Source organism: Aquarana catesbeiana, linkage group LG05 (assembly GCF_042186555.1).
Source record: "Aquarana catesbeiana isolate 2022-GZ linkage group LG05, ASM4218655v1, whole genome shotgun sequence".
NCBI lineage: Eukaryota > Metazoa > Chordata > Amphibia > Anura > Ranidae > Aquarana > Aquarana catesbeiana.
The window spans coordinates 369,558,997-369,577,470 of NC_133328.1; the positions used below are offsets into that span (position 1 = coordinate 369,558,997).

General features: G+C 41.7%; 1 protein-coding gene across 1 annotated transcript; it reads right to left on the reverse strand.

Moving 5' to 3' along the window:
* Window positions 1-336: 336 nt before the first annotated feature.
* On the reverse strand, window positions 337-2,701 carry FOXC1 (forkhead box C1). Its single transcript, XM_073630961.1, has one exon. The coding sequence runs from the start codon at window positions 2,330-2,332 to the stop codon at window positions 845-847; it is 1,488 nt and encodes a 495-aa protein (XP_073487062.1). The 5' UTR covers window positions 2,333-2,701; the 3' UTR covers window positions 337-844.
* Window positions 2,702-18,474: the final 15,773 nt, after the last annotated feature.

Below are 18,474 nucleotides of genomic sequence, written 5' to 3' on the forward strand. Positions count from 1 at the left end.
ATATATATATATATATATATATATATATATATATATATATATATATATATATATAAAATTAGCTTTCAGATTAAGTACAATACTAACAGGACTCACTTTAAAATAAATACATTAGGAGATAACTAATTGCTAACTGTATTGCAACTTTAACACTAAAAACAAATAATCTTTTTCACAGAATATAATTAAGAGGTCACGTTCCCTCCACCAAACCAGGGCAAATGAAAGATTATAATATTAATAATAATAGTAGTAGTAATAATAAAATATAAGTATATTACTAAATGCACTGTGTTAACGAGAGGCGATGTTATTTTTAAAAATTAGCAGACGTCGTTATCGTTCAATCCGATTGGTCATTTATTAGGAAACAAACAATACTACTATGCCTTCAAAATATTTTCAACAGAAAAATAAAATAAAACAAACCGATAAAATAAATGGGGGTACATTTCCCTTTTTTGTAATGAAAACACAAGTGTTCAAACAAAGCTGTTAGACAACACTGTCTGATTTGGTCCTCATTCTCCATGTACACTTTTTTTAAAAATAAATTACTATATTGCAATTTACACCTTAGAACAAGTTCATAAAAAGCTGGCCTTATATATATATGCTCTTTTAACATATGAAAATAGGATAACTTACAAAATGGGATCCCTCAGAACAATGGGGAACTTACGTGTAGTTTGTAAAAAATGATAACACTGAACCCTGAACATTCTGAGTCTTTGTACAAAGCTAGGTCTGATTTTTTTTTTGGATGGAAGTTTTGGAGATTTTTTTTTACTCACTAACAATATGTCTAATGAGCAATGGGTGGAAGTTTTGGGCTAGGTTGGGGTCAGAACTTGCTGCAGTCATAGACAAAGGCCCCTGATGTGCGGTACAGGGACTGGCTGGAAGGAAAGGACATCTGACAGCTGCTATTACCATTCACTGGGGAGCTGTTTAAACCAATTCTCTGTGATTCGAACATCTCTCGCACAGAGTGGAAGTTCTGCTGCTGTCCTGGGTAGGTGGCCCCAGTTAGGTGGCCCAGATCCCCCGACTGATTCAAGTACCATGAGGGGAGCCTGCCTTGGTGTGGATGGTCCTGTCCAGAGTTTAGGCTGCCATGGCTGAGAGCAGAGGTGGTGGTGGTGGTGATGGAATAATCAGGTAATGTCTCTTCTACTGTAGTGGCTACCGGGGTATTGGTGGGGGTCAAGTGACCAGACCTGTCCCCAGAATATAGACTCATGGCTTGCATGTTACAGTGATAGGTCCCTGTAGAGCCTGCAGCACTGGTGCTCTGGCTGCAAGGTGAGCTGTAGATAGAGCCCTGGCCTGGAGAATAGCTTAGTGAGAGTGAAGGGGCCATCCCTGTCCTGGAAGGGGCGATCAGACTGGTGGCTAGTTCTCCAGAACCCTGGGGAGATCCTCTAAGGGAGGTCATGATGTTGTCCACACTGAAGCCCTGGCTGTGATGCTGTTGGTGAGGGTGATGAGACTCTTCCAGACTCATGGACCTGCTGGACGGGATGCTGTGCGGGCTACCACTGGACATACTGCTACTGTCAGGGCTCTCTATCTTGGGCACAGCACTCAGGGCAGGTGACATGGCCTGGGGAGGAGAAGAAGTCCCATTCTCGGTCTTTATATCCTGGATCCTGATTGGTTGGTTGTTGCTATCTTGCTCCCCTTGATTTGGCTGAGCCTGCCGCTGGGACTGCTGCTGTCCAGAAGGTGCCTGGGTGTTGTGATGCTCCTTCAGGAGCCGCTCCTTCTCATCTTTGGCCCCATCTTTGCTCACATCTTTTTTCTTGAACCTTCTCCTCCTCCTCAAGAAGCTGCCATTCTCAAACATGTTGTAGGAGTCTGGGTCCAAAGTCCAGTAACTGCCCTTCCCTGGCTTCTTGTCGTCCCTGGGAACCTTGACAAAGCACTCATTGAGGGACAGGTTGTGTCTGATGCTATTTTGCCAGCCTTGCTTGTTGTCTCTGTAGAAGGGGAACCTTTCCATGATGAACTGGTAAATGCCATTCAGAGTGATCTTCTTGTCTGGGGCGTTCTGGATGGCCATGGTGATCAGGGCGATGTAACTGTAGGGGGGTTTCACCATGTCCTTAGGCTGAGGCTGGGGGGTGTAGGGCCCATAGGCTCTGGCCATGCCGGCCTGGTACTGTTCATGAGCCGGGTGGGAGTACATGCTCATAGGGGCAGGCATGCCAGTGTAGCCCCCTCCAGCTGCCGCGGCAGCAGCTGCTGCTCTGTAATAGCCTTGCTCCGCTCCCAGATATGGCACGACACCCAGAGAGTTGGGGCTGGACACCGAGTACCGAGCCTGCATGATGGGCCAAGCACGCCAGCCTCCCTCCCTCGTACTGATCGGGCTGAGCTGTCAGGAGCCGATGATCTCTAGCATTCAGTATCCGCACCGATCAGTCTTGACACAAACATCCACAGGGACAGCACACTCCCGATCCTGCCAGGCCCACAGCACTGCGGACAGCTCAACTCATAGAGCCACACACCGACCGACCGACAGCGATCTCCACTTCACGGCCGATCCCGCTCCTCCTCGGTGTCCAGACCCCGGTGATTGCAGTCCTGGTGTGTGGGGCGGGGAGCCGGGCAGCAGAGCTCACTCTCTCCTCCCTGGCTGGGACAGCATTGGGAAAACTTCTGAACTTTTGAGCATCCGACGCAGGCAGGGACTTTTTTACACAGCCCTTCTAGCCCCGCCCACTCCAGTCCAACCCTCCAATCGGAAAGCGGATCTCGGCCTGTGAATGGAAAAAACACAGACAGCTTCCACATACACCGGGGGCCAGGCAGCAGAAGCAGCGAGAGCTGGATTGTAGGGACTGACCACACACCCTGCTCCTCTCCCATGGCTCCACACACTCACCCCACTGCCCCAGGCCCACACACTCACCCCACTGCCCCCAGGCCCACACACTCACCCCACTGCCCCCAACACACATACCCCACTGCCCCCAGGCCCACACAGCGCCCCACTGCTCCCCACACACATACCCCACTGCACATCACAGCCAGCTATGGGCACCTCTGCACTGACATCCACACACAGCACAGGGGCTCCCTACATTTCTGGACAATCTTCAAAAGTTACTAAATATTATATTGAAAAATAGGTCATTTCCATCCTAGCAATCACAGCACAATAATCGCTCTCTCTCGCTATATATATATATATATATATATATATATATATATATATATATATATATATATATAGCTCTAGCTTCTTCTCTTTCTATATATAGAATTACATCATCTCTGTCTCTCCCTATCCCTTTCTCTATATATGTCTCTCCCCCAATTTATAAACTATATGTATTATATACTGTATATACACGTATGTATATAAAATCTTTCTCTATTTATAGATAGATAATTCTCTCTATAAAATCTCTCTCTCTAAATATATATGTATATACAATTTCTCTCTCTCTAGTCTCTCTCGTCTATTTAATCTCTCTCTATATATCAACATATTTAATCTCTCTCTCTCTATATATATATCAATATATTTAATCTCTCTCTCTCTCTCTCTATCAATATATTTAATCTCTCTCTCTCTCTCTCTCTCTCTCTCTCTCTCTCTCTCTCTCTCTCTCTCTATATATATATATTTAATCTCTCTCTCTGTTTAATCTTTGCCTCTCTCTCAATATATATATATATATATATATATATATATATATATATATATATATATATATATATATCTCACTCTAGTCTCTCTCTATTTAATTTCTTTAGTCTCTATCTCTATATCAATATAGTTAATCTTTCTCTCCCACTATTTAATCTCTCTAGTCTCTCTCTCTATATCAATATATTTAATCTCTCTCTCTCATCTTTGTCTTTCTCCCAATATATATATATATATATAGTCTTTCTTTATTTAATCTCTCTCTGTAGTCTCTCTTTCTCTCTATCAATATATTTAATCTGTCTCTCTCTCTCTCTATTTCATCTTTGTCTTTCTCTCAATATATATATATATATATATATATATATATATATATATATATATATATATATATATATATAGTCTTTCTTTATTTAATCTCTCTCTGTAGTCTCTCTTTCTCTCTATCAATATATTTAATCTCTCTTTCTCTCTCTCTCTCTCTCTCTCTCTCTCTCTCTCTCAATATATCTATATATATATAGATATGTATAAAACGTCTTTCTCTCCCTATATATATTCTATAGCGACAGAGCTGGAAATATGTATGCATCAGGTAATATCAGCCCTGTTCCTAGTGATCATAGCTATATCTGTTTCTTCCAGCTACACACCCATTCTAGAGATGATTGCGGTTTATGTTTTCAGTCCTTTCAATGAGCCCATAGCGGAGGTGAGGTTATTTAGATGAGAAGATGTGGCTCTAACGCGAGTATATAAAAAATACTCACTCATCCTTATAAAATAAATCCACTTCCACTATAACGTAACAAAAGGTTGGACGACCAAGCTTATTAAAGAGACACCACTATACATACATTGACAAGAGCCTGACATGTGCTATAGCTAAGTGCACTTATCACAAGCCGTCACCAAACTGGACTTCAATGGCTTTCTGTGCAATGTGCTAACAATCCTCTCCTTGCATTGATGAATGGCGATCGCCGGTAATACCTTCGCCATTTGCTCTCAGGAACCAGCAGTGCACCGGTGTATGCATATGAAATGGTAGCATTCACATGGAGAGGCATCGGAGTTGAGGGCTTCATGACCATATGACCATATGACCAGTGATCTCCAACTGTGCAAGTGATCAGACATTCATTAATACTTTCATCACAAGCAGTGAATCTGAGAGTGCACTTATAGCCTGCTTCTAGAAAACCTAATTAAACCAATTTTAACAGAGTGGGAAAAGTATTGGACACTTGCTAAACTGTTTTGTATATCATGGATTTGACACCTGAAGAAAGGGTGCTTTGTAGAGATGGTGGTGTCCTGGAACTTTTGGCCTCATTAAAGTCTATTCCGCTCTATTCTCACCTGCCTGTTACTGGCTGAAAATCAAAGCAAGGAAAGTGTGTGTAGCACCTTGTGTGGGGTCACTGGTGTGGGCCACATGTGGTCATGACAGGGTTAAGGTGAAGGGTCCACATAGCTCTGGTTGGATGTATTCTACAAATGTTTGTTTGTCTTTAGACCTCTTCCCAAGACATAAAAATCTGACACCTGTTAAGACAGCAGTGCTAAATACCCTTAAAGGGTTTGAAATTCCTCTGCTTGGGGAACTCTCTCTATTAACTTACGTGCCCTGGGACATCACCAGGACTTGTGCCAATGTGGAAGTGTTCCCATCTGCCAAATACAGAAGGGACATTGGTGTCAAGCCTTCATTTGCTGGTACCATTTAATTATTCTCCAAAATTCACATCTATTCTGCTGTATGCAGTCTAATATAAAAGTATATCTAAAATAACACCATCTCTTCCTAAATTCGAATATTAGAATTAAAATACTCTACCTGTCATTGCCTCTTCTTTTATTAGTGAGTATCATTTTTAGAACATAAATGACACATCAATGTTATACAATTCATTAGTGTAAGATAAAGTAGCAGAAGTACTTGGAAAAAAATATTATTTAAATCTTCAGCCCGTTCCCCAAAACAAACCGAATTCTAAAGGAAATTCCACAAAATTCTCTCTAGAAATAATGAATTATAGGAAACAATAGTAGAGTAATAATATTATAAGATGTGATGTTACATTGTTAGGTTATCTGTAGACGATGATCCATTTTCACACAAAGGCTAATTTTAAAATAATTTAGCATTTAATTTTTAACATTAGGTGATATAGATATAAAGCACGCAGGACTATTACAAATATCATTTCTGTGTTACTTATTTCTGAATATAAATACTGTTATATGTACACAGCCCTGCTGCATATGCATATATAAATACATATAAATAAATAGGCTGGTGGGTAATACAGGTGAAAGAAAAGTTCTCTCTCCAGATTTTCCTTCCCAGAGACCTGCAGATGAACTTTTATTTGCCAGCCTGAGGCTGTTTATACTGAGCTAGATATCCACTTTTCACTCTGCTACCCCCTCTCTTAATAAACAGGCGGCTTACTCAGCCGCATTACCTCAGTCCTTGCTGTTCTCCTGGCCAGGCTGGGAACAAGTAAAAGAGTCAAGGCAGAGAGGAGGTAGGAGACCTCTGTGACTGCAAATCCGGCCCCAGACATTTCACTCTATGCACTAACATAGCATGGCAACAGCAACAACACGGGGATTCTGTGTACATTACTAAACGCTACTTTCAATTTGATTAAAAAATATATATAACTAGTTATGGCCTGGCATTTTTCATTTACATAAAAATAACAATAATGAAATATTAATAATAAAAAGTAGTAGTAATAATAATAATAATTATAATATTAATATAAAAATAATAATAAATATTATGATACTACTATTACTACTACTATTTTATGATGATAATACTAATGCTACTATTACTGATAATGATAACAGTTAACAGCAACAATAATAATTTTTAAAATGATACTACAACTATTACTAATTTTAATAATAATTCCAATAATGTCTCAATACTATTCAAAATATTATTAACCGTAACAGCAATAATAATTTTAATAATGATACTACTACTACTGCTGTTACTTATATTCATTTTAATAATGGCACTACTACAGTTAGTAATAACATTTTAGTAATGATACTAATACTACTACGACTACTACTAATAATATTCATAATAATTTTAATAACAATACTACTACTAATAATATATATATTTTTTAAATAATGACACTGCCTGTTACTAATAACATTTTAATATTGATACTACTACTACTACCACTACTACTCGAACTACTACCAATGATGATATTTTAAGGGCTGCTAACAATCTCGATGAAACATGACAAGACTGTTATCGACTAAATAATTTTTTCACAGCTAAACTGTAAAATAGGAAATATCAAAGGAAAGGTGATTTTTTTTTTTTTATAGAACAATGTTTCCTTTTCTTTAGCATAAATAAAATAAACTGGTTCCCAACAAATCCGGTCCTAGGTTATTTTTGTTATCTCCCAAATCCATTACAATACAATGATTTCAGCCATGCATATAGTTTACATACATGTTACTTGTCAACTTTGATTTAGCTTTGTGCCCGGCTGAAGAACGTGACTTGGGGTGAAAATAAATAAATTGCTGTTGTTTCATATAATGTTAATAATGTTTCCATCAGACAGATGTCCTGGCTGCATTTTAGTGAGAAGCAGTGTTTGGTCCTGGGTTGTAGCACACATGTGGCACAGATTTGTTGGATGCTTGGTTGAGTTTCCATCATCAGTAATATGACAACATACAGTGTCTGTACCTATAGAGATACAACGAATATGGCAGGACTGATCAAAAAGATCAATGCACGTTTGTCACCTGTCTCCTAGTTATGTGCACAGTATGTGTATATATGTGTTTATATTACAACGCTGTTCTTTTCATCTATGCGCCAAATAATAAAATACAGCCGTTAAATAATGTTATATTCATTATCAGTGTGAGCTGTGGGTGGTTAGACGTCCCTCCTGGACACAGTTTATAAGGGGACAAACTTGTGCGATCTGTTTTTTTAATAAAGGTAGCAAGTTTTCTTTTTAGCTAAGAGGATAGAAATGTAGCAAAATACTGCCATGATTTATATGGTCCTGTTAGCATTTTCTTAGTGTAGTTTTTTTTTATTATTAAAAAATGATCGAATCAACTATAACATGACGGTCGTTGTCAGGTATGGTGATACCTGTGTGCTCAGTGACATCAGACCGAACACAAAGTGCTGAGTACTACTGAGAGTCATGACGTCATACATGTGACTTGTGACATCAATGCTCATGTAGGGACAGAGCCCCACACTTCTCTAATGGTCTTTCCTTATTTCTCCCTGACTGGTGACACTTCTAGATCATGGATGCTAATTTGTACCTGGTAATTCAGGCTGCCTTTCAGGAGTGATGCTTTGCAGAGGGATAATTACTCTAATCCGGTAAATGATTGTAATTACAATGTAGCGCTTTAATAGCAGGGGAAGATGAAGGATTCACCCTCCTCCTCGGTGTGTGTGTGCAATTTGTCCTCTAGTTTATTGTCAGACTGTCATCTCCAGTTGTTAAAAAAACACAATAATCGGCGATCAGTAGTAGGCGCTATGATCACATCGTCCATGGTGACATTGGCACAGGCCGTGAAGGTTTCTCGGACAGCTGATCGGTAAGATTATGTCGGGGAGGTTTTGTATTGGATGGGAAAGTGCCGACGCCTGCTGCATTTCTGGGGCTTTGCTCACAATGAGACGGAGCCACCTGTCCGCTCTGGGCTGGCCTGGAATCACGGGACTCGGGCGCCCTCTGCTGCTCACTATTGGAACCGCGTGTTTCTACTATATTGAAGAATGGGGCCGTTTTATACAATCCAGAGTATAATATAGTATAGTATAGGTCATTTCATCTAAAAACTCCTATAAAAACATACACAAGAGGGCGCAACACCTTGTGCATTACCACGATACAATTTATCGAGTCCCAAAAGACAAATGGATACTCACAAGCGATTAAAAACAGCAGGCATGTAACAAAGAAACTTCAGCCTTGGGCAATGAGTCCCATCTTGAGACCATCTGCTAAGAAAGCCAACGCGTTTTGGGAATCAAACTCCCTTCCTCAGAGCTAAACCAGCCTACTGTCCTGTCACCTATTAAATGGTCATGGATCACAAACCGCCCCCTCCTCTGTCAACCAGCCAGTAGGTGGGGCTAGAAGGTGCCTGCCCCTTAACACTAAGACAACGCCCACCACAATGCATGCCTGTTGGTGTAAACAGACCCGTACTCTCCATGGCAGGTGTCAACTGAGGTTGTTTAAACAATAACTATTGTGAAGGGGTGCTTAAAATGGCTACTTTTTACTGACATTGTTTAAGTCTATTAGATTGTAAGCTCACAGGAGCAGGGCCCCCTTTAACAAGGGAGGGCTGGCAGCCTTAGGCCTGGGGGGCAAATCCAGTCAAGTGCATGCATGATAATATGTACAAAATATTTTACAGCGCACACATACAAGAATGACATTTCCTGCAGGGCTAGTTAAAAACACCTGAACATATTCAAAAAATACGGGGGTTTGGTCACACTATATGGTCATATAGTGCTAAGCCCACTTACTGCGACAAAGTACCCCGAATTAGTGGGTCCTACACTAGTAATAGAATGGAAGATCCTCTGTCTCAACCATGGGAGCTAAACTCCTCTATGTGGGAGAACTGAAAGGGATACATCCTAATCACTGGTGGCCACTAAATAGGAGGTAATGAGGAGGGGGAGGGGTGCTCCAGCCCAAAAACCTGGTCAGGGCCTATTATAACATACAAGAACATATTTGGGGGGCACACCATACAATGCATTTAAATTCAAGATGGTGCTGCTGTAAGGTGTCCTTTTATGAAACTGAGATCAGCGGCGATCCCGAGTCTCACCGCTGATCTCAGCGCTTTACCAGTTTATGAAACTGAGATAATCAGCGGAGAACATGTTCTCCGCTGATTATCTCAGCACAGTGAGAATTCACAGAAACGGCCAGTTTATGAAGGTGCGATCTCCACACCTCACTGGCGATCTGTGACAGAATTCTCACTTTCTGATTCACCATTTCAGAAGTGGAGAATCAGAGTGAGAAGCCTGAAACTGGCTGATATTCTGGAGAAAGAAAGAAGTCTTTTGACTTCTTTCTTTCACCAAACAGTCAGAGCACATCTTCCCCACCATTACACACCCCAAAACCAGCAGGATAGGAATTTATAGTGTATATATATATATATATATATATATATATATATATGTATGTATATATATATATATATATATATATATATATATATACACATCTATATATATATATATATATATATATATATATATATATATATATATATATATATATATATATAGCTATATATAGATACATATATATATATATATATATATGTATCTATATATAGCTATATATATATATATATATATTTTTTTTTTTAGATGTTCACGTCTCTGGCTGGGTTCACACTTGTGCGATGCGTGAACCAGCGTGATTCCTGTGCAGGTTTTCACATCGCACCTACATTGACATCTGCGCACCACTGCGGGTGTCAATGTAAAGTTAATGACACCCCCAGATCATCTCACACATCGCAGTGCGAACTATGTAAGGGTGCAGGAATCGGATCGCATGGGTGTTCACACCCATGCGATCCGATTCCAGTGTGGACCAAATAAAGGGTCCTGTACCATTTTGGTGCAAATGCAATATGATTTAGGGCCAGTTCCCACTGCTGCGGTGTCCGAGATCGGATGTGATTCGCACCGCAGTGCAAAATCACATCCGATCTCTGTGCGATGCGATTTCAGCCATACAGATAGTATTGCTAAATTTGCATTGCCCTCGGACCAAACTCTTACAGGACCCTTTTTTTGGTCCACAGCAGAATCGGATTGCATGTGTGTTCACACCCATGCGATTCGATTACTGTCCGAGTTTGCAGATTGCACTGCGATATGCGAACTGATTTGGGGGTGTTAACTTTTAGGCCCAGTTCACACTTGTGCGATGCCGGACATCGCACAGGCATCGCATGTTATTTGCAGCACACTGCCATTCACATTACATGCGATGTCTGTGCGGTGCGATATCAGCTGTACAGATAGTATGGCTGATATCGCACCGCATTCGGTGCAAACACGCACAGGACCCTTTTTTCTGTTCGGACCAGAATCGGATCGCATGTGTGTTCACACATATGCGATCCGATTCATGTCCGAACTGTCAGTTCGCAGTGCGATATGCAAGCTGATCTGGGGGTGTCCTTAACAATGTATTGACACTCCCCAGCGATTAGCATATGGCAGTGTGAACTGACATGCGAGTCGGTGCGATGCGGGAACCCGCAGTGGATTCGCAGTGTTCTCGCATCGCACCAGTTTATCAATTTTTATGTTTATCTATAATGAAATATATTTTATTTTAATTTATTAATAAATATTTATATTTGTATACTTTATTAAAATTATTTTTTTAATGATTATAAATGTATTTTGCATTTATATGAATGGTGTATAGCTGCAATACATATGTGCATTACATTCATTTACTATACACCATTCACATTTAAATAGGGACATGTATGATCTTTAAATATTGATAAAAACAATTTTTTTTTTATAATTAGGTTAATGTATATTGTGTAGGGGGAATTTATCTTTATTATTTTATTAATATGTTGGGGAATAATGTGTGCTGATTTGTGTTAAACTTTTGTATTTTATGGTTCCTCATACTGTAATCCCGCTACATCACACGAGATTACAGTGAGAGGAGCCATTCTCAGGAGTTCCCGGCGTTTGTAGATCGCTCCTCAACTCAACATGAGAAGCCATCTACACACTTTCATAAACAGGCACTCAGAGGAGAGCGATCTCCTCTGAGAATGCCTGAGAACTGAAAAGCGATATTTTACCGCACTTTCATAAAAGGACACCTAAGACCTATAAACAGTACAAAATATTTTACAGCGCACACATACAAGAATGACATTTCCTGCAGGGCTAGTTAAAAACACCTGAACATATTCAACCCTCCCCCTCCTCATTACCTCCTATTTAGTGGCCACCAGTGATTAGGATGTATCCCTTTCAGTTCTCCCACATAGAGGAGTTCAGCTCCCATGGTTGAGACAGAGGATCTTCCATTCTATTACTAGTGTAGGACCCACTAATTCTGGGTACTTTGTCGCAGTAAGTGGGCTTAGCACTATATGACCATATAGTGTGACCAAACCCTCGTATTTTTTGAATATGTTCAGGTGTTTTTAACTAGCCCTGCAGGAAATGTCATTCTTGTATGTGTGCGCTGTAAAATATTTTGTACTGTTTATAGGTCTTACAGCAGCACCATCTTGAATTTAAATGCATTGTATGGTGTGCCCCCCAAATATGTTCTTGTATGCATGATAATATGTGACATGTGTATCGCAATCAGCGTTTTAACGCATAAGCAATCCTGACAGGTGTGTTTACGTTCATACATGTGTATATGTGGACGTGGGGGGCTTCAAAAAATTTTTCATGTGCTTGGGTGCGACTTTTTTTTTTTCCAAAATTTTTTTTTTTTTTTTTTTTTTTAACTTAAGTTATTTTTTTTCATCATATAGGGGACAAAAAGTCCCAAATGTGATGATTTTAAGGTGACAGGTGACAGGAGGAGGGATGAAGAGAAGGGGCCTGGAGTGCCGATGGGGGACCCCAGAAGAGGAGGATCTGGGCTGTTCTGTGCAAAATCATTACACAGAGCAGATAAGTATAACATGTATTTTTTTTTTTATAACCCCCCCCCCGAAAAAAAACCGAACATTTACAACGTATTGTAATGCCACTGGTCACTGATGCATTAGTGACCAGTGCCAGTAAATTAACCCCTTTGTGCTGCAATAGTGGCAGTGGCACCAGTGGCAGTGTTAATTAACCCCTTTATGCTGCAGCATGAAGGGTTTAATTAACACTGCCACTAATGCAGCAGAAAGGGGTTAATTAACTGCCACTGGTCACTAATGCATCAGTGACCAATGGCAATACATTAACCCCTCTCCATGCTGCATATTCCAAATAGCATTGTAGATTATTTAACTCCCCACCCAAAAAAAAAAAAAAAAAATTAACCATTTCAGTAAGATCAGACAAAGCAGTGCAGCAATGTTCAGGCTCTGCTCGCTCACTCACCCACCCACAGTAGTGGATGCAGGGCTGGCCCAATACATTGTGCTGCCTGGGTCCACAAATAAAATGCTGCTGCCCCCCCCCCCCCAAAAAAAAAAAATACCAGCCACCAAAAGTGCCACCTATCAGTACCCATCAATGCCACCTTATCAGTGCAGCCTCATCAATGCCACCAATTAGTGCAGCCTCATCAGTGCAGCCTTATCAGTGCCCATTAGTGCAGCTTCATCAGTGCAGCCTATTAGTGCCCATTACTAATGAGAGCTTCTCTCTCGTTAGTATCGGTGCCCAATGCTGCTCCACCAAATATACCCGGATGCTTTGGATGTAAGTTGATGCTGTCATTCCGCCAATGGCTGCCTCTTGCATATTTGGTGGGAATGCTCCCTTGATCATGATTCCTGGGATGGATTACATTGGGAGGATGAAGTCCCTTCTGACATGTGAATTGGATACATATGAACAATGCCATCAAACATGGCTCTTGGAAGTCGTTCAGGGAGTCATCTGTAATGCAAAATCTCCTTGTGGGACAATTGTAGGGCCTGAACCTGGTCTGAGGTTGTGTGAAGTTTCTTCTGGTTGTCCACCTCTGGCTGTTTCAATTTCTCAATATTTTTATTTGGTTTAGTTATTGTTTACTCTCAATTTTCTTTGTTTTTAGCTGTACTTCACTGTTCCAGTCCCCACCCCCCACCCTCCTCTTTTTTGTTCTTGTTTTCCCTCACCACCATTAATACCTTTTTATAATTTTTTTTCTCTCTTTTTAATCTGCTTCTTTTCCCTGTTTTTTATTTTTTATTTTGCCCTGTCACCCACACCCTTTCTGGAGTTGATGTTTAATGCTAAAGACTGACGTGCTATGGATAATAACTTTTGCCGGTATTATGAGGTTGTTATGTGCCAACCTCCCTCTCAAGTCGAACAATTGGTGTGGTTTGGTACACCATCTTTTGTTATAGCTGTTTTCCTGTACTGGTTCATCATCTTTATTAACACTAGTCTATATCATATATGTACTATGCTCTCCGTGGGGAGTAGTCTAATGTTTTTGTTGTTTTTGCTGGTATGTGTATACCACTTTTGTATTACGATTTTGTATATTAAAATGTTTTTCAATAAACTTAGATTGAACATACAAAAAAAAAAATAAAATTAACAAAGCTGAACTCTGGGAAGATAATAAAGGCATAAATTAATGCAGCTCTTTATTCACTGATACACCATCAAAATATATATATATATATAATATATGCACAGTTATACACAATCCATAATTTGGTATATTTACAGAGTGTGTGTGTGTATGTGTGTGTGTGTGTGTATGTATATATATATATATATATATATATATATATATGTATGTATGTATGCGCAAGCAGTTTAGTTCGTATCAGCCACTTGCAGTCCCTATTTCAATGGTCACCTTGAAATTGCTGAGGAAAAGATTACAGCGCACACATCTTAAAATTACATTTAAATCCTGCAAGGCTATTTAAAACACCTGAACATATTTAGGAAATAAGCAAAAAATATGGGGATTTGATCAAACTATATGGCCACATAGTACTTAAGCCTGCTACTGAGTCAAAGTACCCAGTTATCAGCGGGACCTACACTATTCATAGAATGAAAGATCCTGCTTCTTAACCATGGGAGAAATACACTCCTCTATGTGGGAGAACTAAATGACTCCTCCTATAATACAGGCGGACACTAACAAGAGGTAATGGCGAGGGGAGCTCCAGCCCAAGAGATCTGGTGAGGACCCTTACAATAGACAAATCCCCATATTTTTTGCTTATTTGCCGAATACGTACAGGTGTTTTAAATAGCCTTGCAGCTTTTAAATGTCATTGTAGTATGGTTACCTTAATTTTGCTGACATGAGTGAAGCATTGCCAGGTAATGTCATGTCATGGATTCCCATGATCAGACCAGCACCTACCCAAGGTAAGAAAAAATTAGGTTGAATAAAAGTACCCATTAGAGAATAACCTCCTTATTCATCTGTTTTCACCTAATATCTATGTGGCATTAGCATACCAAGTCAGCTAGTGACCATTGGAAAGAATAGTGAGCAGATTACAAAATCTTGTTCAGTTGCCTCTTTTTCCCTTTGATGAGCTGGCATTGTACAGTATGTGTTTGAAGCCTTCTCCCCTCTCTTGTGCTGGGCAGCACAAATACAAGAGGACAGTCACTTTTTTTCTGAACATCTAATCAACTTCTAGTATCTTTGTCTAGTTTTCCCAAAGTTAGAAAATTGCATGCAAACTCAAGCACAGTTATAGGGCGTACACACGGTCGGACTTTGTTCGGACATTCCGACAACAAAATCCTAGGATTTTTTCCGACGGATGTTGGCTCAAACTTGTCTTGCATACACACGGTCACACAAAGTTGTCGGAAAATCCGATCTTTCTGAACGCGGTGACGTAAAACAGGTACGTCGGGACTATAAACGGGGCAGTGGCCAATAGCTTTCATCTCTTTATTTATTCTGAGCATGCGTGGCACTTTGTCCGTCGGATTTGTGTACACACGATCGGAATTTCCGACAACGGATTTTGTTGTCGGAAAATTTTATCTCCTGCTGTCCAACTTTGTGTGTCGGAAAATCCGATGGAAAATGTCCGATGGAGCCCACACACGGTCGGAATTTCCGACAACACGCTCCGATCGGACATTTTCCATCGGAAAATCCGACCGTGTGTACGGGGCATTAGAATCCAAGTACAAGGTCCGAGTTTTATGAATAGTTCTAGGAAAGTCAAAAGAAAATCAAATGTCGAGAAAGTTGGGGGGCGTGGCTTGGGCATGACCGAGTGAGGCAGCATAGCTCCACAGCTCCTCACATAACGCTGCTTTATTAGCATATACCGGGGCTTACACGGCCGTTTTCGGGCACACCGAGCAGTGTCACAACACTGCAGGGAATACTCGCAGCCGCGGAACTCTGCAAGGACCACCCAGGGCTCCGTAAACTCCTTCTTTACCGACGGAGAACAGCAGCGTGGTGGAGCTTCAAGGATGGCACCTGACCGCAGCAGAGGTAAAGACGCTACTCCCGCGGCCCACTCCTCTCTGCAGATGGTAGTCTCCCCTATCCCATCGCCGAAGTTGATGTGCGATGCAGCCCCTCCAGAGTCCCCTGGCTCCTCTGCCTCCCAAGACCAGTGCTCTGATGTCTCAGAGGTGCACGGAGACAGGGATTCGAGGCAACATATATGGTCTCTCCCTACCAGGGAGGACCTGGAGAGCTTCGCCTGTAGGGTGGAAAAGGCCCTGACACAGGAAATAGAGCAGCTGAAAACAGATTCCACTCAGCTGGGCAACAGACTAGAGACTCTGGAACAAAGATTTGAGGATTCTCTTCCTGTCATTACCCAGCTTAGAGACAAGTGTGTGTCGCAGGATCAACAGATTGAGGCCCTGGTATGCCAGCTGGATGTGGGCTGCCCAAGGTAACTGGTGCCAAGGACATTATCCCTAAACTACAAGATATATTCAGGGAGATTCTGGGTTTGCCCCCTACTGCACCAATTGAAATTGATAGAGCACACACGGCCCTCAAACCGCCTTCACAGGATGCTGCGAATCCTAGAGACATAATTTGTAAACTGTACAAGTTTACAGTCAAGGAACAAATCATGCAACATGCTTAAACACACTGATGCAACGCAGAGCTCTTCACCCTCTCCTGGAAGCTATGAGGGCGGTAGGCGCAACTTATCACTGGGGATTGCCATTTCACCTCCAAGCTACGAAAGACGGAAAGTCCGCAATGTTACGCACTAAGGATGACCTCCCCCACTTCCTCTCTCATCTGAGCTTAGATCCTGTGGATTTCCCGGATTTCCGCCACTCCACGGATATACCTTCCCCATTGGCAACACAATCCTGGCTCCAGGCGTGATCTAAATGATGCTCCAGAGGCTGTAAACGTTCACCTAGTATCTCACAGGCCACCACCGATTGAAAAGTCTCTTGAATCTAAACTGAAGAACTGTGTTCCCTTTGAATTCGCTTGAATTTTTCCCAGAGCCCTCACAGCCGTAAGAGAGCCCTTGCACACCTTCTCTACCTGGACTTCCTAAAAGTGCCTACTTTTGACCAGCTGTGGCCGACAAGAGGTCTGTCTCTTTTGAGCCCCTTCTGGGGCTTCCATTCCTTGACCACTGGGCTGGCAAGGCTCCTACATACCAGCACCTACTACCCTTAGCATCATAATTGTTTACTGCTCTTCCTTTATTATACTACCCCTTCCCGTGTAGCTACAGCTGAATACTCTGTGAGGAGCTAGCACACCTCGGACTGGGCATGTCTGATCATGTTCCTCCCGTAGGAATACCTCTCTTAGGTACCGGCCCTGTTAGGGGCATCATGCCTCACCTGGGTGGCTTACTCCAGCCTGAGAGGCCTCCAGTGTTTAGGCATGCAGTTGATTTTATACCATAGGAGGCCCTTTGTTACTCCGTTTAGGTCTATCTATTTGTTGACATTGTTATCTTTTTATGTTTTGACCTGTTTATTTTGTCTACCTGTCTTTTTTCTACATGTCTTTAGGAATTGGATCCGCTGTTGCTCACACCTGGTTCGACTCTTCATGACTTCACGTTTGGATACCCTGCACCTGGTTCACCATGGCTACGGTTAAGGTAGTGTCATATAATGTTCGTGGTCTCTGTTCTCCAAATAAGCGTAATAGGCTGTGGCAGGTGCTATTTCTGCAGGAGACACACTTTACAGATGGCTCGTCTCCCAAAATACCCACCCACCTTTTTCCACAGTGGTACCTTAGCAATTCCCCAAAACCAAAATCTCGGCGGCACAGCTTTCGCTATCCATAAGAACCGTCCATTTCAACCCATCGACCACTATACAGACTCCCAAGGGCGTTATGTGTTATTAAAAGGGACCATCATGGGACAGGTATACACATTTGCGACGCTATACGTCCCAAACTCACAACAGCTGATGTTTGTAGACTCAGTTTTAGACAGATTCGCTGACCTTAGGGACGGTACTGGGCAGGGATTTTAATATCAGTCCAGACAATACCTTGGGTACAAACCGCTAAATGCATTCTTATGCTTTCCTGAGACACTTTCGCAAGTCCCTTCACTGCCATGCATTGGTTGACTGCTGGAGGGCCCTGCATGCCTCCGGAAAGGGACTATAATTACTATTCCAAGGTTCACGGGGTATACATACGAATCAACCTACTGCTGACAGACCAAACTACTTGGACATGCTGGTGACTCCGCTATAGAACAGATCACCATCTCCGAGCATGCCCCTTTCATTGCCCTACCAGTTGGCCAGGGCCTGGCATTGGAAGCTTAATGAGAACCTGCTGGATGATCTCAGGGTAGTGACAGGGATAGAGGAGACTTTAACCAACTACTTTACTGAAAATGCTAATGGGGAGGTCACCAATGGGATATTGTGGGAGGGCCACAAGGCGGTAGTGAGAGGCTCCTTCATTGTTTGGGGATCCAAGCTGAAGAAGGAGAGGCAGGCAGATTTTTAGCGGGTTTTCGGGGCCCTGTAAGAAGCCGAACTGGGTCATAAGCGTACGCCATTTCCAGAGGTGCTATGACGCTTGACAGACTTAAGCACACTCTTTTCTAAACTC